Source organism: Hyla sarda, chromosome 10 (assembly GCF_029499605.1).
Source record: "Hyla sarda isolate aHylSar1 chromosome 10, aHylSar1.hap1, whole genome shotgun sequence".
NCBI classification, from domain to species: Eukaryota; Metazoa; Chordata; class Amphibia; order Anura; family Hylidae; genus Hyla; species Hyla sarda.
This window is the reverse complement of record NC_079198.1, coordinates 104,384,241-104,407,274: the sequence shown is the minus strand read 5'-3', so window position 1 is coordinate 104,407,274 and position 23,034 is coordinate 104,384,241. Positions and strand designations below refer to the sequence as shown.

At 42.8% G+C, this 23,034-nt stretch overlaps 1 protein-coding gene and 1 long non-coding RNA gene across 5 annotated transcripts in view; one reads left to right on the top strand and one right to left on the bottom strand.

Moving 5' to 3' along the window:
* LOC130293500 (Golgi integral membrane protein 4-like) overlaps positions 1 to 22,147 on the bottom strand; it is a 125,779-nt gene extending 103,632 nt beyond the window's left edge. For 2 of the 4 annotated variants that reach the window (XM_056542276.1, XM_056542277.1), the window contains exon 1: positions 21,558 to 22,147. In XM_056542276.1, coding sequence (XP_056398251.1) covers positions 21,558 to 21,744 — 187 coding nt within the window. In that variant the 5' untranslated portion in view covers positions 21,745 to 22,147. The remainder of the gene's footprint in view (positions 1 to 21,557) is intronic. The other 2 variants (XM_056542275.1, XM_056542272.1) reach the window with 2 other exon arrangements.
* Positions 15,381 to 23,034, top strand: part of LOC130293502 (uncharacterized) — a 51,890-nt gene continuing 44,236 nt past the window's right edge. Inside the window, exon 1 of the long non-coding RNA XR_008848226.1 lies at positions 15,381 to 15,480. This is a non-coding gene — a long non-coding RNA (uncharacterized LOC130293502). The remainder of the gene's footprint in view (positions 15,481 to 23,034) is intronic.

Genomic DNA, 23,034 nt, shown 5'->3' with positions numbered 1-23,034 from the left:
CCACCTAACTTTGCTCCCATATAATTAATGCCCCCTCACATGTCCCCCATACATAGTAATGCCCCCCCTCACATGGCCACATATATGGGGGCATTACTATATATACACACACACACGATAGATTATAGAGATTAGAGATAGAGCGATAGAGAGATAGAGAGAGATTATATATATATATATATATATATATATATATATATATATATATATGGGCCATGTGAGGGGGCATTCTTATGTGTGGGGCATTATTATGTATGAGGGCATTCTTATGTGTGGGGCCATGTTTGGGGGCATTCTTATGTGTGGGGGCCATTATTATGTATGGGGGCCATGTGATGGGGCATTATTATGTATGAGGGCCATGTGAGGGGGCATTATTATGTATGGAGGCCATGTCAGGGGGTATTATTATATATGGGGGCCATGTGAGGGGGCATTATTATGTATGGGGGCCATGTGAATGGGCATTATTATGTATGGGGGCCATCTGATGGGGCATTATTATGTATGGGGGCCATGTGAGGGGGCATTATTATGTATGGGGGCCATCTGATGGGGCATTATTATGTGTGGGGGCCATATGAGGGGGCATTACTATATATGGGCGCAATGTGAGGAGGCATTACATATATGGCGGTAATGTAAGGAGGCATTATTATGTATGGGGGCAATCTGAGGGGTCATTATTATATATGGGGGCAATGTACAGGGACATTATATTAAATGGGGGCAATGTTATAGGGCATTATAATGTATCCGAGCAATGTATGGGGGCATTATAATGTATGGGGGCAAGGTAAGGGGGGCATCACAATGTATCCGAGCAATGTATGGGGGCATTATAATGTGTGGGGGCAATATAATGTATGAGGACAATTTTGGGGTTTAATACTATACAGGGGCACAGAAGGGACTACTATATGGGGCAGTGTAATACATATAGGGGGTTTGTATAGAGGTGAGGACTTTGCTGTAGAGAGAAGCCTAAAATGTTTGTCTAGCAGATTCGGTGATGACGAGTTGTAGTCGGGAGAAATCTTCATGATGACCCAGGACAGATGGAGAAGAAAGAGAAAAGTGAACAACTCTGATCAGAGAAGACGCCCCTGTGAGTATGTAACTATAATGACTGATATGGTCTGCAGCACCTACTTCTATATAAGGGCTATTGATCTTTTGTATAATGGTTTTTATTCAATAACAATATAGCAGTGTTAGTCAGTGGTAATGGTAGTGATCTTGGTGCGGCAGAATTACTGTATATGTCCCTTGTATTTAGATGTTATTAGTGATACTGGTCTGTGTATAGTGGCTTTTATTTTCTTATAGTATGGTGGTATTATTTAGTCACTGCAGAAATAATATGGAGTGGTGATATTTTATGTTTCTAAGCCCCATACTAAGATACAATCCAGCGTGTGCCGCGGGGAGGGGGCCCAGACTACAAGCTGTGTAAGGGGCCCCAAAATTTCTGAAGGCAGCCCTGGTCCTTTCTAATGCAGAGATGAAGCGGCTTTCTCCTGCGCTCGCATCTCTGCACTATACTCCGGCCGGCCGGTGATGTGAATAGAATTCACATCACTTATTCATATATCCCGCAGAAAGCTGTGATTGGCCAGATGGCTGGAACCAATCACAGCTCTCTGCGGGAAATATGAATAAGAGGTATATATACGACATATACTCATACTACAGTGGGACCAGAGAAGAGCGGCCGGCCGCCCGCATCTACACATTATACAGGACGATCGCATCGGGTGTCAGAAGTGACACCCGCTGCGATCTGTCTATTAATGCAGGTACTACAGCTGTGTGCTCCATGTTGGGAGTAGTAGTACCTGCAGTAAAGGACAGATCACAGCAGGTGTCACTCCTGACACCTGCTGCGATCGTCCTATCGATTGCAGAGATGCGAGCGCAGCAGAAAGCCACTCACATCTATACATTATACAGGACGATCGCAGGGGTGTCGCTAATGAAGAAATTCGTTAATTCGAATCGAGTCAAAGGTCGGATTTGGTCCGAATCAAATTTTTCATGAAATTCTGAACTAATTCGACTTTGTCCGATTTGAGTGTAGTCAAAACATAAAAAAAAAAAAAAAAACACACACACACACACACACACACACACACACACACACACCTTTTGTGGGTGCTTCTCCTAATAAAGCAATCTAGTACCATATAACATATAAACATGGACTAGTTTATTTCAATGCAACATGTTTCCTGCCCGAACTGGGCACTTAAAGGGATATTCCAGGCCAAAACTTTTTTTTTTATATATATCAACTGGCTCCGGAAAGTTAAACAGATTTGTAAATTACTTCAATTAAAAAAATCTTAATCCTTCCAATAGTTATTAGCTTCTGAAGTTGAGTTGTTGTTTTCTGTCTAACTGCTCTCTGATGACTCACGTCCCGGGAGCTGTGCAGTTCCTATGGGGATATTTTCCCATCATGCACAGCTCCCGGGACGTGACATCATCAATGAGCAGTTAGACAGAAAACTTCAGAAGCTAATAACTATTGGAAGGATTATGATTTTTTAATAGAAGTAATTTACAAATCTGTTTAACTTTCCGGAGCCAGTTGATATATAAAAAAAAGTTTTTGCCTGGAATACCCCTTTAAGGGTCTAGAAGGTTATCCTATCACAGAGAGCCATGTTACCGGCAAACAGCTGATCTTACCAGAAGAAACCACAGCCAGGCAGCCATTTTTCCCAGGAAAGTGTATTATAAAGCAGCTATGATGAGAGTTAGCCCAAATAATTCATGGAGGTCTCAAATCAACCGAAGCGCGAGCGGCTTTTAGTTCTGGCTCAGAAGATGGGAAGCTGCATGCTGGGGATCCCATCTATAATGTCCATATCCCCTAATACAGCATATGGAAGTCTTAGGCAGACATCCTGTTTAAAAGGTTTATTTCAGAATAAAACACTTATCACCCATCGCTCAGTTGTGTTCAGTCATTTATCAGCTTCTTAGACTTAGACTTCAAATGCAGTTGAACACAGCTATAGGGTTAGCTAAAATGCAGTGTTTAGGTCCCCTAACTAATCGGAGTCCTAGTGGGTAACACCCCCCCCCCCCCCCCCACCGACCTAACATTTATTACATATCCAGCCACTTATTTTAACATATTACGGTAGTAGGATATACTAAAAACTGACCAAATCTGTTTCTATTTTCTTTTTTTGTGTTGATTATTATTAGGACAACCATCTTGCCTGAGCTGTGTGTTTTTTTTTTATCAGAATTTAAACCTATGCTTTACAGCAAGCCCCATGGTTACAGGCAACAATAGACAGAAGCTGCCTCATTGACAGGAATGGGAAACATAACCTGATTACCGGACATACTCTGTGACCTTTGCAAAGATCATTCTACAGGGAGGGGGAGGCTGAGCCGTGAACATCATCTTTTGTCTACAGCTTAGCTTTAGGCTTAGTGGTGAGAATGGAAACTGCAACATTTAAGGATTATTTGATATTATAAATAGTAAAATAGAAACAAAGTAGGGAAAAAAAATAACCAAAAGTTCAAATGTTAAAACTTTATTTTAACAATAGCTATTTTTTTGATTAAACGTTTCTTTAAATCTCCATGTCATGCTACCCCCGTTCAAGGCCCAAACTGTTTAAATAACTTTTAATAGGAGTGTTCCTTTAAATACAACTCTTGGGCTAGTTTCACTTTAGCATAATAAGTGAGAACTCCATATTATGGCAGAATGTCGCAGCTCGACCTCAGCTTTATAGATTCAGATTTCTTTCACAAAAATGTACTTTGGACTTTGTATTCGCTCAGAGATATAAATTTATCTGATACCGAAAATTACAATGTTTATGGCTCTAGGCTGTTGAAGAGCTGCTATTAAACTGGTCGCCAAACTGTGGACCTCCAGCTGTTCCAAAGGCTCAACTCCCTGCATGCCCGGACAGGCGTTAGCTGTCCGGGTATACTGGTAGTTGAAGTTTTGCAACAGCTGGAGGTCCACAGATCAGAAACCACTGTTCTATTGTTTATTGTGCAGCCATGAATATTGTCACACTGGATCCCCCAGCAACATACACTATTAAAGGGGCACTCCAATGGAAAACAAATGTTTTCAAATCAACCAAGCCAGAAAGTAAAAACAGATTTGTCAAATTACTTCTATTTAAAAATCTTAATCCTTCCAGTACTTATCAGCTGCTGTATGATACAGAGGAAGTTGTGTAGTTCTTTTCTGTCTGACCACAGTGACTCTGCTGACACCTCTGTCCGTGTCAGGAAGTGAGGTCTCACCTTTTAGTCTTCTTAAAATAATTACCCCCTAAATCCCACTGGGCAGCGTTCCGAACATTTGGTTCCGAACGCTGTGCGCGCATTGCGGGGGGGGGGGGGTCAACCCTGCCCCCTCGTGATGTCACGCCCCACCCCCTTGTGATGTCACACCCTGCCCCCTCAATGCAAGTCTATGGGAGGGGGCGTGGTGCCCCCTGCAGCACGTGCAAAGCGTTCGTAACTAAATGTTCCAAACGCTGGCCAGTGGAGTGACCCTTTAATAATTTTTTATTAAAATAAAATTAAAAAGAAGAAGGATGCAATCCATGGTGATAAAAAAAAAAAATTAAAATTAATCTCCAAGTCATGATCATACAGCGAGCAAGAACAATATCAATTATTACCAGGTGTCATAAAAGTCATGATAGTTTCCCAACAGATACTGTTATATCTTCTGGGAAACTATTACAATATTTATTACAGCCAGTGAGTGATATAGAATGGTTGACATAGCATGGAAGAGCAGCTGGATCTGATCCCTGCAGTTTTTAAATGAAATGCCTTAAAAGGGGTACGCCCGTGGAAAACTTTTTTTTTTTTTAAATCAACTGGTGCCAGAAAGTTAAACAGATTTGTATAATACTTCTATTAAAAATATTAATCCTTCCAATACATTTTATGGGCTGTATACTAGAGAGGAAATGCTTTTCTTTTTGGATTTCTCTTTTTTCAAGACCACATTGCTCTCTGCTGACCTCTGCTGTCCATTTTAGGAACTGTCCAGAGCAGCATGTTTGCTATGGGGATTTTCTCCTGCTCTGGACAGTTCCAAAAATGGACAGCAGAGGTCAGCAGAGAGCACTGTGGTCGTGAATTAGAGAAATCCAAAAATAAATGCATTTCTTCTGTAGTATACAGCCCCTAAAAAGTACTGGAAGGATTAAGATTTCTTTAATAGAAGTCATTTACAAATCTGTTTAACTTTCTGGCACCAGTTGATTTAAAAATAAAAAAATAAAACACATTTCCACGGGAGTAGCCCTTTAAGTTCATGGACAATGAAGAGCAAAAGATCAGAAGAAGGTGTAAAGAATCAAGACTTAAAAGGGGTACTCCACTGCCCCAGCATTGGGAACATTTTGTTCCGAAAGCTGGGTGCGGGCTGCAGGGGTCGTGACGTCACGGCCACGCCCCTAGTGACATCACGTCACGCCCCCTCAATGCAAGTCTATAGGAGGGGCAAGGCAGCTGCCACACCCCCTCCCATAGACTTGCATTGAGGGGACTTGGCCGTGACGTCACGACCCCCGCAGCCTGCACCCTGTTGTGCAGTAATCACTAAATTATTCATTATGATCATAAAAATATAAAATTATGAAAAATGTAAAATGTTTGAAAAATGATCAAAAATATCAAAATTATGACCTGGTGAATTGTAGACAAGGTCAATCCATACAATTCACATCTGAATCCGACTATTTCCTCAGATATCAAGTTCTTTTTATGACGGGATGACATTAACGCTGAGGATGTAGTTTTGCAATATACAATAATACACAGGTATTATAAAAGTATGCAGATTTATTGGTTATAAGGTTATAAACATAAATGAGTAATAAACACAATGATATATGTAAATTAATATCAATTAGATATATTAGTAAACAGTACAAGCTTGTTAATTGACTACATAACAGTAGAACAATACATGTGAGTAGTAAGTAACTTGTTACCATACAACATGAGCTACTAGGTTAGGAATATCATACAAGAAAAAAGGTTACATCGCTCCGTACAGAGGAACCTCATGATATCAGGATGGACAATATCTAATCATAGACATATCAATATAGAATGCAAAATTACACTCCGCCCCCTTTCTAACCAACTACAAATCACATGACTCCATGAATGGGCAATTCCATCTAAGGATATAAACGTGGAAAAAAAACTTCTGCCCCATTCTATTTTATACATGACTTTGGTAAGACTATTAAGACTGATAACAGAGATATATGATCTTGCTCTATTTTTTAGGAGGAAGAACTTGAAGCAAGTCTCCAGTGTAGGAAATTTACTAATGACTAACGACATCCCACCCTGCCCCCTCAATGCAAGTCTATGCCAGGGGGTGTGACAGCTGTCACGCCCTCTCCCATAGACTTGCATTGAGGGGGTGGGATGTGATGTAATGCGGGGACGGGGCTATCACACCACGAGCTCCAGGCTTCGGCTCCAGCGTTCAGAACAGTTTGTTCCAAACGCTGAGCAGTGGAGTACCCCTTTAACTGTCCAAAGCTGATTCTACATTTGACTTATGAAGCCGTATAAATTAGAAGTATGGATTAAGCGTGACACATATAATTAATCAAAACATGGTTTCTCCAGAAATAGTGTGATAAATGTCTAATTGGGGACTCTATCAAATTTATAGAGAAGAGATATAGATCTAGACTGCAATGGAGGATTCTCCAACACAGAAGTGTGAATGTTTATCTGTCTAGTCAAATGGGTAATTAATAGTCAGAATAACATTCACAAGACTGGCTAACTAGCCATCTCATCTGTCTTATCTAAACAGCCATAAATATCTAAAGAGACCACAAGTATTCTTCTCCCCGACTGGCACCTGTAGAGAAGAACTTTAGAATACACTGTGGTCCATTTAAAACATGCAACATGGCGGACACATCATGCTATTATTCTATTAAACAGTGATTCATTTTTGGGGCCTGCAATAAATATGACAACTCAGCATTCGGAACAAAATGTCCTGAATGCTGGGGCAGTGGAGTACCCCTTTAAATAGACCATTTAAATTGGTGGTGTAACCGCGATCATCAAGAAAATAACCAAGAAAATCTTTTTTTCCCCCCCCATTAAATCTCAGTTGAGACTTCTCAGTACAAAGAGTTGACTTGAGTGTCATCTTAGACTCACACCCATTCCATCTTCGTTTAACTAAAAAAAAATAAAATAATAATAATAATAAATATGTTCTTTGGGGTTCCGACCATCACTATCTTGAAAAATGTGGCACATGAATATTACACATTTTAGGAAAGAAGCACCAAGTACTCGATTTTACTAGGGAAAAATATAAAAATATAAAAGGAAAAGGGGTCTCGTAGCTTGGACTAAAAAGAGGCCCCTCTTGGGTAATGCCAACCAGGACAGAAAGAACCCCTTCCAACCATTTCCATGACCCATGCACTGATAACTCTCCCCCCCCCCCCCCCCCTTTGTTTGCCAATGGCTCAATCAAACTATAGAAGCTCCTCCCAAAGATAATGCGAGCAGATATTCCTGCAAGCGCCAACTGAATTAGTTAATAGACGGCAATGCAAGGGATGAGGCCATCTTTGTCTGGAGATTTTTTTTCTCCAGGGGCCCCATAGCAGTCACATGGGTGACCTACATGTTACACAATACTTGGAATGCTTTAAAATCCAGTGGGTTACATCTACTTCAGGTAAATAGATGTTCCTAAAATTAAATTTACTGTAGTGTATAAGTGCAAACATGTACATCCCAAAAATTGCAAACCTAGGAATAAGCTACAAATAGTTAGTAGGCATCACACGCTGCCAAATTTAATCAGATACATTCTTGGAGCGGGATTAGGGATTTGCTACTGAACAGCGAGTCAAGTGGAAATCTCCAATATTATTAATTAAGATGTTGTTACACTGAAGGGAGACGTGCCTTGTGCTGGGACACGAGGATCAGTAAACCCAAAAAGAAAACAACAGAAAAAAAAATACATTGCACAGATATGTCTAGCTTTAAAATACTGTACAATAAATGGTTTACAGTGATATGTAGTGCAGTATCATAGCTCTAGGTAGGTGAAAAGGTAGGAGTCCACCTAGGGCTTGAAGCATAAGGATACCCTAAGGCGCAGTAGACTCTGTACAGGGAATAATATTATATATATATATATATATATATATATATATATATATATATATATTATATATATATATACACACACACACACACACATACACATATCCATCTATATAGTGAACAGTATTTTTGTGTAATGTTTTCAGAATAAGGCTTCTTTCACACTGCTGTTAGTACACGGCAGTGTGATGGCCGCTGGGAGAGCCGGGCAGAATAGCGGGAGAAAAATTAGTGCATGTGGTGTCTTTTTCTCCCGCTATTCATAACGGTGGCTGGAAGCCCCCATAGAAGTAATTGGGAGCCGCCGGGACCTGTTGTTTGCCGTTGCTCGCCATTAAGAGAACGGCCATTAAAATCAGGAACAAAAAAATAAAAAATAAAAAAGAAGAGGCTTCGACGGCCATTCTCTACAGGGAGAAACAGCAGTGTGTTAGAGGCCTAAGTAGTTGGGTGACTACATGAGACATTATTATGGCCATTTTACGTATAAAGCATTTTTTTTTTAAATCCATTTTCCCCTCTGCAGGTTCCAGCTCCTATAGCCAGCAGTCCCAGAGCTAATGTGTAGAGACTAGCCTCTATGATGTCTCCCATGCATGAGGAGATTCTGCTTTTTTATACTTTTACAGCACTCCCTCATAAGCAGACATTATAGAGCATTATCGAGCAGTGTAAGCTGTGAATACAGCACTGGATTAAGATACAACAGAAAAGCTTTCAGCAGCTTCACTGTGTGTCTTTCTTTGCAGCTACCCATCCCACCTTCCTTGGCACTTATAGGCAGCATGTAACTAGATTCATCAGCACATTTTCATCGGTCTTACAATTTTTTAGGGTAAATGACGAATTTAAGAGAGAAGGAGCCTGATAAGTGGAGAAAGCAAAGTAAAACAGAACTGACGGCTCTCCTCTGCTGAATGCTCACACCTGTGCCCGGATTAACCGACAGTGTTCCCGGTCCTCACAGCAGTACAGAAGAAAGAATTTCCAGCGCAGGATACAATGCAACAGGTTCTTTATTACGGATCACATGGAATACACAAATACATACGCGTTTTGGGTCAAGCTGGACCCTTAGCCATGAGTAAGGGTCCAGCTTGACCCGAAACACATTGGTATTTGTGTATTCCATGTGATCCGTAATAAGGAACCTGTTGCATTGTGTCCTGCGCTGGAAATTCTCTCTTCGATAAGTGGAGAAAGCACTCTATTCTCTATTTAAAAAAGGGTGTTGATGAACAACGGATCCACTGTGGCTGTGTTAGTATGAGAAAGGATTTTCAACTCCAAATGCCTTCAGATTCTGCAAGTGGCCGTTGTTTCCCGACTTACTGAGGGCTGGTGCCAATCCACCCTGAAATTCTTATGGTACCACAGTTTAGGGATCGACTGATATCGTTTTTTTTAGGGCCGATACCGATAATCTGTGGAGGTTAGGGCCGATAACCTATACCAGAATATCGGTATAAGTTATCGGCTATTTACCCCCCCCCCCCCCCCCCCCCCCCACACCGCTGCAGATCATTAATTTAAAGTGGGCGCTTTAAATCAATGAACTGCAGCGGCTTTTGCGGTGCCATAGACCGCCGCCACCTCCTGCTTCTCTCCCCCTGCTTGTCCGGGGGTCCTGAGTCCGATCACCGACACCCCCTCCACCGCACCGCTCTGCGCCCAACCGCACCGCGGTTCCCGAGGCCCACTCTACATCTGGCTCCGGTGGCGTCCTCCTGAGCTGTCACTGTGCGCACTGACGGTGACGTCACGTTGCGTCACGTCACTCGTCATTGCGCACAGCAGGACACAGCAGGAGCCAAAAGGTAACACAACACAGAACGCACCGACGCGTTTTGACTTAACGCTAAGAATTAGCCATGACTAAGACTTAGCGTTAAGTCGAAACGCGTCAGTGCGTTGTGTGTTGCGTTACCTTTTCTATGCTTTTTTTTTTGCTCATGCACTGGATTTTAACATGAGGAAATAAAACTTGGATTTTTTTACCCAGCCTTGGGAGCCGGAACTTCCTTTTTTCCTTCCTGATATACATTGGGCCGCATGCGTCTAGCATAAACCACAGATTATCCTTTTTGCATATTTTTTTCCTCGCTCTCTCTCTCTCTTTACGGCATGGGAAAGCATAGCCTGAAGCTCTTACCTTTAAATTATTTTTTTAAAGTCTATACTGTATGATATACTATTTTTACAACATCTATCTATCTATCTATGTCTCTACAGTGGCATAATGTTATAGCCTTCTATTAAAGGTTGGGGAATATTTCCATCATATACCTCCCACTAAAGGGGAGCAAAAAAAAAAATTAATAATAATTTGAATATAAGAACAGATGTGAACAATGGCTTATGTGTATACACAAGGTGAAAAGATGGAGGGTCAAAAAGCATTTGTGCTTATTTAGAGAATCAATTATTGGAATACGCTCTTTTATTTGTTGCACTGGGAATGTTCCATGTTTTCAAAAACAAAATGTAAATCCTGGTGTACGACGTACTATGCAGCTGAACATACAGTACTGGCAGACAATGCCCTGTATTAATAGCTGCCATGGCTTTTGTAGCTGTTCTTTCATACCCCAAGCCCATAGCAACCTGGCAGTCGCTCAACTGTGCACTGGCGTCCTGTGTGGGTGAGAGCTGAACACACACACTACACGTGCCTAAAGATCCCACTGCCCGGGAAGCACAGGATCTTGTTCTGGTTCCTTTTCGTGCACTAACTAGAACTAATAACAATGGCCAGCAGTATAGGGGAGCAGTTGCCCAGGGCCCTCTCCCTAAAGTGGGCCTTGCGAATCCAGGACACCTATTGGCTCTGTGTCCGGCAATTTCCTTTCCTGTTGGTCACAGGGCAATTTAGTCCTGAATTGTGCAAGACACTAGAACCACACACAGGACACCATCGCTGTGACAGACGTGAGACAATGACTTCACTGCATAGACCCATCTGCGTTGACCATACAGGTCATCCTAGGATGGGGCCAAGGTAATTTTTTTTTTTTTTTTTTTAATTATTTTCTGGGGTTCTGGGGGCAGAATTTTTTTTATCTTCATTAGACAGAGAGGGACAATTATTATTAATAGTAATAAACTCTATATATGCCCCCACACAATAAAAATGGCTACTTTTTTTATATTCTATGGGGCACAGAGGTGGGCATTACTACTGTGTGGGGCACAAGGGCCAGCAGGTTACCAGCAATTTACCAGGAAAAAAAACATTGTGCTGAATGCTGCTGTGGTGACCCACAGGTGTATGGCGGGCCCATGGGTGTAGCAGTGTGAGTGGTGGGATCAGATGGTATTAACTCCGGGGGCAAGATGTTGTTAAAGGGGTACATCAACTGGTGCCAGAAAGTTAAACAGATTTGTAAATTACTGCTATTAAAAAATCTTAATCCTTCCAGTACTTATTAACTGTTGAATACTACAGGAGGAAATTATTTTCTTTTTGGAACACAGAGCTCTCTGCTGACATCATGACCACAGTGCTCTCTGCTGACACCTCTGTCCAGAGTAGGAGAAAATCCCGATAGAAAATGTTTCCTCTGTAGTATTCAGCAGCTAATAAGTACTGGAAGGATTAAGATTTTTTAATGGAAGTAATTTACAAATCTGTTTAACTTTCTGGCACCAGTTGATAAAAGAAAAAAAAAAAAGGGTTTTCACTGGAGTACCCCTAGTGTTTTGTTACCCAAAAACCTACGGCGAAATAGAAAAAAAAAAAACAACACAATTATATCACTTTGGAGGGCTTCCGTTCCTACACAGTACCGTACATTTTTTGGTAAAAATGACACATTATCTTTATTCTGTAGGTCCATACGGTTAAAATGATCCCCTACTTATATAGGTTTGATTTTGTCTTATTTCTGGGAAAAAATCATAACTACATGCAGGAAAATTTATACGTTTAAAATTGTCATCTTCTGACCCCTATAACTTTTTTATTTTTCTGCGTATGGGGTGGTATGGGGGCTAATTTTTGGTGCCGTGATCTAAAGCTTTTAGTGGTACCATTTTTGTATTGATCTGACTTTTTGATCGCTTTTTACTCATGATATAAAAGTGACCAAAAATACATTATCTTGGACTGCGGTTTAACTAACAATATATTTTTATAATTCGGACATTTCCACGCGCGGCGATACCACATATGTTTATTTTTATTTACACTTTTTTTATGGGAAAAAGGGGGGTGATTGAAACTTTTATTAGGGCAGGGGTTAAATGATCTTTATTCACTTTTTTTCCCACTTTTTTTTGCAATAACTATAACACTGCACACATTGATCTTTTACATTGATCAATGGTTTCTCATAGGAAACCACTGATCAATGATTCTGCCGCTTGACTGCTCATGCCTGGATCTCAGGCACTGAGCAGTAATTCCGCGATCGGACACCAGGAGGCAAGGTAAGGGACCCTCCTGCTGTGTCACCGCTGTCCGGGATGCCGTGATTTCGCCGCGGACATCCCGAACAGCCCCCTGAGCTAGCGGCAACATTTTAGTTTCACTTTAGACACGGCATTCAACTTTGAACACCGCGTCTAAAGGGTTAATAGCGCTGTGCGGCCGTCCCGGCCGTGGCCCCGCTTTATAGAACAGGAGCGGACTTAGGACATACCGGTACATCCTTGGTCCTTAAAGAGGCACTGTCATTGTTAAAAACTTTTCATATATTGCAGGACTCATTATAATATGACATTTCACAATATACACCTGTTAAAGTTTTTTTTAATTTTCACCTGAAATTCAAGCTCAAAATAGCCACCACTAGGGGTCGCCTGTCTTTTAGCCAGACAGACCAGTCTAGATTTTACAGCATTCTGGATACCAGCCGTAAAGCATACCGGTATCCAGTATAGGAGATTTCTACTGAGTGTATGCAAAACTACAGATAAAGGATGTGTGGACATGCTGGGAGCTGTAGTTTTACAACAGCTGGAGGCAACACTGCTCTAACACAGTTATTTACAAACATTGCAGCTTCAGTTGTTACTAAACTACAACTCCCAGCATGCTGAAATAGTCAAAGCTTTCTCGGACTCCTGAATGACAAAGAAGTTGATCAGACAATCAGGAGTCTGTGAAAGATGAATGACACACATAGTGACAGCTATGCTGATTAGCATCCAGCTTTACTAGGAGGAGATAAAACAGATAGAACATGTATTCATAAAAATGCTGAACTCACCAGCAGATAAATGCTTATATCTCTGGATATATAGGTCCGAGACACATAAAAATTATATGCACATGATCAGGATTGGGTCCTGAGTAGATAACTTACAGTAAATTTGATTCGTCACGAACTTCTCGGCTCGGCAGTTGATGTCTTATCCTGCATAAATTAGTTCAGCTTTCAGGCGCCCCCGTGGGCTAGAAAAGGTGGATACAGTCCTAGGAAAGAGTCTTCTAGGACTGTATCCACCTTTTCAAGCCCATGGGGGCGCCTGAAAGCTGAACTAATTTATGCAGGATAAGTCATTAACTGCCGAGCCGAGAAGTTCGTGACAAATCGAATTTACTGTAAGTTCGCTCATCTCTAGTCCTGAGTAACATATCACTTTTTTTCTTCTTTTTTTTTGCACTGACAGGTACGCTTTAAGTGGTTAAACAAGAATGTTCAGGTTCACTGAAAGCAAGCAGAGGAATTAGAAAAAAAAAATGTAAAAAAAAATAAAAACAAACAACACACACCACAGCTTTTATTATACAAGCACTAGGCTATATTTGCATAAAGCAAGAAAACTCCTGTTAACTCTATGATGTGAACTTTCTGACGTATTATAGTGAAAACTCAAGCGAAAGGCTCTTCTATAATAATTCTTCACTTTTGCTGATTGAAGGTCCTGAATGAACAGCCCCCTCTATTTGCTAAGCATATGCTAATAGATTTGTTAAGCAGACATCCCCTTTAAGAAACCAAGCTGTGGCTTTCCAGCAGTTGCACAACTACAACTCCCAGCATGCCCTGACAGCCTGTCGGGGAATGGTGGGAGTTGAAGTTTTGCAACAATTGGAGGGCCACAGGTTGGTAAACACCGTTCTAAAGGTAACAGCAGAGACAAACATTATGACCAAAACATCAGTGCGTCTCAACCAGTATGTCTCCAGCTGGTGCAGAACTACAACTCCCAGCATGCCTTGACATGGCACCCTGGTTGGGAAGCACTGCGCTACATTCTCGATGCTCACACCTATGTCCAACACATCTACGCTCTTATATAGTCATCCATGACATTCTAGAAAAAAACTCCAGATTTTTCCTCTAAATCAGTGGTCTTCAACCTGCGGACCTCCAGATGTAGCAAAACTACAACTCCCAGCATGCCCGGACAGCCGTTGGCTGTCCGGGCATGCTGGGAGTTGTAGTTTTGCAACATCTGGAGGTCCGCAGGTTGGAGACCACTGCTCTAAATATTTATACATTGATCTTGCATTTTATTTTGGAGCAAAACAAAACAAAAAAAACGCATAGAAACCATTTCCTCAAGCTGTTCCATTGATCTATAAAATTATGTTGACAACTCCGGCCTACAACAGGTAATGAGCCGTGAATACGAGTCAATAAATCCTCAGGAACAGACGCCCTGCCAGGAGACTCTTCTGCTGTGTCCATTAGAGATGAGCGAACTTACAGTAAATTCAATTCGTCACGAACTTCTCGGCTCGGCAGTTGATGACTTTTCCTGCGTAAATTAGTTCAGCTTTCAGGTGCTCCGGTGGGCTGGAAAAGGTGGATACATTCCTAGGAAAGAGTCTCCAAGGACTGTATTCACCTTTTCCAGCCCACCGGAGCACCGGAAAGCTGAACTAATTTACGCAGGAAAAGTCATCAACTGCCGAGCCGAGAAGTTCGTGACGAATGGAATTTACTGTAAGTTCGCTCATCTCTAGTGTCCATGAAAGAATACCAACTGTTCGGTTACCCATAGCAACCACGTTTTTTGTTGTTTTTTTTTGCTACATTGTATAATCAAAACAATAACTTGCATCTGAATGGATAATAGGTTATTTTTTATTCCTCTGCCTATTACAGACATATTGGGGGAGATTTATCAAAACCTGTCTAGAGGAAAAGTTGCCGAGTTGCCCCTAGCAACCAGTCAGATCACTTCTTTCATTTTTCTGAGGCCTTTTCAAAAATGAAAGCAGCAATCTGATTGGTTGCTATGGGCAACTCAGCAATTTTTCCTCTGGACAGGTTTTGATGTACATAGCAAACCGTTATCAATTTACCTATAGATTTCCAGGAGGAATAACAAAGGAACAGCTCAACTGTGAGTTCTGAGAGAAGACATGTCAGAACTGTAATTTGTTTATGAAGAAAATAATTAATTTACTAAAGGAGGGGCAAAAGATAGATTCCAGAGAGGAGGATAACACCTTAGATGACCAGCTAAGGCTGCATTCACACTACGTTATGTCCATTCGGGGAACGGATCCCGCTGGGAGATGGGAAAACTGGGCGCCCCCGTATCCCAGGCGTACCCGGCCCCCGTCTCATTCATTTGAATGAGCCGACCGGATATAGATAGTGACTCTGATCGGATCATTTTTGCCCCGGAATGAAAACCATGGTATGCTGTGGTTTTCAGTCCGGCCAGAAATCCGGATACGGGGCAAAAATGATCCGATCGGAGTCACTATCTGAATCCGGTCCCCGTATGGACAAATCGTAGTGTGAACTAGGGATTGGCCGATATTCACGATTTTGGATATTATCGGTATCAGCAATTACCTTGCCGATAATGCCCCGTCCCGCCTCCCCAGCCAGAGACCACCACCGCCGCCCCATTGCCTCCCCCATCCCCGGTTTTATTATTACCTGTTCCCGGGGTCCGTGCTACTTCTGGCTCCTACGACGTCCTATTGCTGTGCGCTGCGCAATAACGAGTGACGTCCTCAACGCGATGTCACCGTCAGTGCGCACAGTGACAGCTCAGGACGCCGCCGGAGCCAGAAGTAGTGCGGACCCTGGGCCTCGGGAACAGGTAATTATAAAACTAGGGATGGGGGAGGCAATGGGGGGGCGGCGGCCGCTTTAACCCGATAACGACCATGGACGAGTATAGACGTCCAGGTTGGCGGGCGTTCCCGCACCTGGACGTCTATACTCGTCCATTCTTCTCGTGGGTGCTGCCCAGTGCACCCACGAGATCGCGGCAGGGACTCGGCTGTATCACACAGCCGGGACCCTGCTGCACTGCCAGGACCGAAGTAAACTTCGGTCCCGGCAGTTTTAACCCTTACAGCCGCGGTCGGAAGTGACTGCGGGTTGTAAGTGTTATGACAGAGGGAGGGAGCTCCCTCTGTCTCCTCTGCAGCACCCCGCATCGCGATTGCGGGGTGCTGTTTGTGGCCGCGGCTGGCCGGGGCCTGCCGCACTGCCGGGAGTGAAGTTCACTTCACTCCCGACAGTTTAACCCCTACAGCCGCGGTCAGAAGTGACCGCGCGCTGTAAGGAGTTCTGACAGAGGGAGGGGGCTCCCTCTGTCTCTCCTGCAGCACCCCGGAGCATCACGGGGTACTGCTGCATACCTGGGCAGCCGGGGGTTCCTACAAAGACCCCCAGGTCTGCCCTGGGTATTGCCTGTAGGACGTGCCAGAGGCATGTCCTAATATGTTGCCTGCTAGTGAAAACTGGCAGGCAGCATATAACTGCAATGCTTTGGAATACTAAGTATTCCAAAGCATTAAAAAGTGTAAAAATAAATAAATAAATAAAATAAAAGTGTAAAAATAAATAAAAATGTAATAAAAGAGTAAAAAAAAATTATATATTTTAAAAATACATTTATTAAATTAATCTAATTTAAAAAATGCATAATGTGCAGGATCGCATTGGCGGACATCCGCAGCATGTAATATGCTGCGGATGTCCGCCACGTGATCCTACACATTATGCAGCAGTCACGGTTATGAGCTCGCTGCTGCGGCTGGGTAGCTTTGTGTGTCCACTCATAGCGGCGGATTTCCCGCCAGCAGTCATGAGCGGACACACTGAGCAACCCAGCCGCAGCAGTGATGGATATATTCGCCATGAGCGGGTGCTTATTCCCACAACATGGCGGATATATCCATCAGGAGCCTTAACTGTCACAGACAGACGCGTTATACTGCCAGCCGACCAAGGACCAAACAGAGAGGTCCCTGATCCAGCCAATAACTTGTAGGGGTGCGGTATATAAATGGGGGTCACTTGTGGGGGTGGGGGTACTGTTCTGCCCTGAAAGCCAAATGGTGCTCCTCTCCTTCTGAGTCCTACCACGCGGCCAAGGAACCATATATGGCCAAAGCAGGGGTATTTCCGAACATGGGACAAGCAGCTAAATAAAATATAGGGTGCATTGCTTTCAATATCAGAAGTGATGTACAAAAAATATGCCCCCCAAATGATGCATTTGTGAAAAATTGCAAATTTCAAATTTTTAACACTGACTTTGTAATAATTCCTGCCAAAAAACGATGGTGTTAAAATACTCACTGTACACCCTAGCGAATACCTTGAGGGGTCTAGTTTTTAAAATGGGGTCATTTGGGGGGGGTGTTCCTATGTTCTAATACCTTTTAATTTCTGCAAACCTTGCATAGCACATAAAAAAAGATGTACTTTTCAAATTTTCAAAATTTCAAGTAAAATTGTTAGGCTTCTAACTAATTTAAAATGTTAATTAAAAACAAAAAAATTACGTCAAAATAAAGTAGACATCTGAAAGTATAAGTTTCATAAACTATTTGGTCAGTAAGTATAAATATATGCAACCAATTAGTGTTAAAATAGCAAAAAATCGTAATTTTTTGTAAAAATGTCATGATTTTTTGCATTGTAAAAAAAAAAACTACAAATGATATCGGCTTACTTTTACTATGTACATGAAGGACAACTTGTGACAAAAAAACAATGTCAGAATTATCGTGATTGGCAAAACGATACCAGAGTTATTCTCTAATAAAGACAGACATCCCCGATTTGAAAAAACAGGCCTGGTCTTTCAGGGGCTTACAGGTTTATTTGCATTGGTCCTTAAGGGGTTAAATCATTGATCTGCAGCGGCTTCTGCAGGGCCGGTGGGGTGTGTGTGTGTGTGGGGGGGGGGGTAGTAGCCGATAACTTATACCGGAATATCGGTATAAGTAATCGGCCTGAAAGGTCACAAAATATCGGTATCGGCCCTAAAAAAATCCATATCGGTCGATCCCTAGTGTGAACCCAGCCTTAAAGGGGTTATTCAGGGATCTGAACTTATCAGACAGTTATCCCCTATCCACAGGAGGGGGAGGAAGTATAATTGTGGGGGGTCCAACCACTGGGCCCCTCCATGATCTCCTGTACGGGGCCAGTCTACTTACCTGTCTTCGGCACACTCTAGGTCCCACCTTTCTGGACGAGTGCATGAGACAGCCTACTCAATAAATCACTGGCTGAGGGGGGACATCGCTGTGGCCAGCGATTGGCTGAATGGCCGTCACTTGCACTCGTCCAGGAAGGTGGGTGCCAGAGATTTTTTTTTTAAAGCTTTCTGTGTGGGCGGCCATATTGAAGACGCATACTTCCTTCCTGTATAGAAGTGTGTGCACTTTATGGCAGATTCAGTTTATGATCCAGAAACTCCCTACCCTAATATACTTTATACGACTGATGATTGAAATGACCGTACCTGGAATTGCAGTTTGTCCCAGTCACATTAATGGGAAAAGCTGCAGTACCCGACGCAGTTTGCTATACAGACATGCCTTTGTGTCTATGTAAAAAAAATTGAAAGGAGAACTCCAACTAAAGTTAAAGGGGTACTCCAGTGGAAAACATTTTTTTTAAATCAACAAAGTTAAACAGATTTGTAAATTCTATTTAAAAAAATCTTAATCCTTCCAGTACTTATCAGCTGCTGTATACTACTAAAGTTTTTTTCTTGTTGAATTTCTTTTCGGTCTGACCACAGTGCTCTCTGATGACAGCTGATAAGTACTGGAAGGATTAAGATTTTTAAATAGAAGTCATTTACAAATATGCTTAATTTTTTGGCACCAGTTGATTTTGAGAAAAATGGAGTACCCCTTTAACTTATCTCCTGATAAGTAGCTGATCGCTGGGGGTCCAATCGCTGGGACCCCGGCTCTCAGCGAGGAGCGTGTATGTTGTCGTCTACCAGTAGACGGCACTTACTCCATTCAAAAAGTGTTGTCTAGACCTAAATATTGTTGTCTGTTAAATTTTTACGAAGCACCCACACCCAGCTCCCAGAGGTTGGTCACCCCTATGTACAGTGATGGGCTTGCCTTACATGTTGAGACAAAAGCAGGAAGTGCTGCTCAGCTGGGAACATGCACTGTTGGGACTATAGCGACAGGGGATCAGCACAAGTGAGTATATGTTTTCTTTTATGTACAACTAGGCTCATGGACAAAAATTATATGGGGTTGGAGTCTCCATTACCCTCTTTATTCATCAATTTTTCAAACAGGGAGCCTCTTGTATAGATTTAACCCACGCCTAAAAAACTTTAAACTATATTTTCTTCTATAAAAGACCTGAAATAAAAAATATAGACGAAAATGAAGAATAGCATAGAAAATGCTCGAACATATCTTTCTCAGCCAATCCAGGATGTAGTATAGGGGCTCTTCCTTGTAAAAAGTGCTTTGAACAGGCCTAGAGGGATCACATAAGGGCACCACTAATGGAATGCAATGATGCAAACATTTAAAGGAGGCATGTACTATTTATTGCCACTCTATTCCCTGACCTGCATATTAGAGCACTGTTCCCCAAAAAGAGTGTCTGCAGCTGTTGCAAAACTACAGCTCCCAGCATGCCCGGACAGCTGTAGTTTTGCAACAGCTGGAGACATGCTGTTTGAAAAACACTGCCTTAACCTGTGGTTCTCTCTCTGTTCCAAAACTGCAACTCCCAGCATAACCACACAGTGGGATGTCCTCTAATTCACCACATGAGTGCATTGGCTGCCTACATAATTAGTAGTATGTGCTTGAGGTGCAGAAGTCTCCAACCTGTGGCTCCATAACTGCTTCAAAAAACAACTTCCATCATGCCCGGTGTAGTGCCATAGCACATCCCATGGCAAAACACATTCGGGCAGCCTTTAGTTCAATGTTCCACAAAACGTAACTTTACAGCTATTGCAAAAACTACAACTCCTATCACGCCCAAAAAACGGGATATCCTCTAATTCCCAATATTAGTTTACTGGTTGCCTGGAGAATTACTAGTACACGCTCTAGGTACAGAAGTCTTCAACCTGTGGCCCTCACACTGTTTCAAATCTACAACTCCCATCATGCCCAGACGACAGGATGTCCTCTTATTCGCCATAATAGTTAATTGGTTGCCTACAGAACTAATAGTATATGCTTGAGAGAACAGAATCCAGCGCACACACACATGTGTAAATGAACTTCTTTTATTCAGTTGCCATGGGATACATCAGACACTCAGGTAACGTGACGCGTTTCGGCCCGCAAAGCCTTGCGGGCCGAAACGCGTCACGTTACCTGAGTGCCTGATGTATCCCATGGCAACTGAATAAAAGAAGTTCCTTTACACGAGTGTGCGCTGGATACTGTTCTCTCTTTGCATACATTTGGACTAGTCCTGGTCCTATCCGTGCGCGCAGTCTTTGGGGTGAGCTGGATCTACTTGGTTTTGCTTTAGTATATGCTTGAGGTACAGAGTCTCCAACCTGTGGCTCTCCAACGATTTCAAAACTACAACTCCCATCATGCCTTGATGGCAGGATGTCCTCGAATTCACCATATTAGTTGACTGGATGCCTACAAAACTAATAGTATATCGCTCTCCTACTGTTTCAAAACCATAACTCCCATCATCCCCAGACAGCCTTTAGCGTCTGGGGTTTGTTCCTCAAACCTGCGACAAAACTACAACTCCCAGCCTCTTCTGCCAGGACATTGACACATCTACAAGAGTCACAAAAGTTGGAGACCACTGGGTGACTATCTGCTCTGATCTTTGGCAATGCAGCATCACCTCCCTCCACCCCCTTCCCATTCAGCTATTTATAATATGTCTAGTGCTATTAACAAATGCATGTGTAAAACAAGTAGATGCCAAGTCTCCCCCTGTGCCAGGCCACTCCTAGGCACTCTCACCCCGCTTTCCTGAAAACTTTGAAACTCCAGTGTCAGTTCCTTGGCAGGAGGAGGGGAGGGTGACATATGGCTGCAGTTTACCTCCTCTCCCAGAGTGGGAGGTGGATTGCTGGCTAATTAAATTAAGAGCCCTGGCTGCCCATCAGCAACTACAAAATAGCAATAACAACCCCCCTCCCTGCCCCCCTACCACCTCCTCCTCCCACTGACCGGATGCCCAGCTTACCTTGCAGCTGGGCAGACAGGGTTTCGTGCTGCTGCTTGTATTTGCCAGCCTGAGCTTCTGATGTCCTGGCTTTATTCTGCATGTAGTTGTAGAAGTAGAACCCAGTGCCCAGCCCCATCAGTGCCAGCAGACAGAAGCCTGTGTGGAGGAGACTCTTCTGCCTCCTGCTGCACACTCCAGTGCCCATGATCTACTCTGGCATGGGCACCCAATGCAAGGCAGGACCACCTCCTTTCTTTACCAATCTATATGGCTTTTGCTCAAGTCATCAGCAGATCCCATAGCATCCTGATGTGTGCATAATATCCGCAGAGTGCCAGCAGGTGCCAAGCTTGTGCCAGCTCCCCTAAATCCACAGCATGTCACATGCAGAAGAGCCCCCCTTTTTTTTTTCCTGGCAGAGCTGGGAACTTTACAAAGCACAGAAGGGCTGCAGGGATCCCATGTCTCCAGTGCTGTGCCCAGTCTATGCCCACAGATCAGCACAGCACAGCTCCTGGCACTAGCCGATCTAAGAATCCCAGGATCTTGATCTCTTGCAAACTTGCAACATTTTCAAAGAGGAAGCTGCACTCCCTGCAGTGAGTGACAGGGGAAGCCTCCAATAGCACAGACACAGAAGCCACTGGTGCTCTCAGGGAAGGAGGGGCCCTGCTCTACTTAAAGGTCCATGCCTTCAGATTACTACCACTTTAACCCTATCCTGACAGGAGCTCGGTGTTGCCAGCAGATTGGCAGATGCAATGCACAGCACCTATCATTGCCAGCAGGGGCACCGGTTAAGATGTATCTCTGTCAATATTGATGCTGTGCAGACACGAAAACAGATGGGAAATATGTTGTGTTATATCAAGGGAAATATTGAGAAAATACTTTCATCCTCAATAAATATTTATGGTTTGCAAAGTTTTTTTTTTTTTTTTTTTTTTTTTTTTTGTACCAACCAGGAATTGGGGCATGTAGATAAATTGTATCAGTTGCAGAAATTGTATCAGTTGCAATGTCAAAATAAAATGGAAAAAATAAATAAATAAATATATAAATAAATAAGTAAATAAACTATACAAATTGGAGCATTGTGGTATGTAGGAAATGTGATCTTTGCGTAATGATACAGGGTTTTTCCAAGCAGGGGGCCTCCAGCTGTTGCAAAACTACAACTTTCAGCATGCGTCCGGGCATGCTGAGAGTTGTAGTTTTGCAACAGCTGGATACACGCTGTTTGGAAGACGCTGCGCTAACCTGTGGTTCTCTATCTGTTCTAAAACTACTACTCCCATCGTGCCCAGACAGCAGGGTGTTCTCTAATTCCCTATATATGTTGCATTGGTTGCCTACAGAATAAGTAGTGTACGTTTTAGGTACAGGAGTCTCCAACCTGTGGCTGCCAAACTGTTTAAAAACTATAACACCCATCATGCCTGGACAGCCTTTAGCGCACTGTTACATAAACCTGTGCCATAGCCAAAGGCTGCCC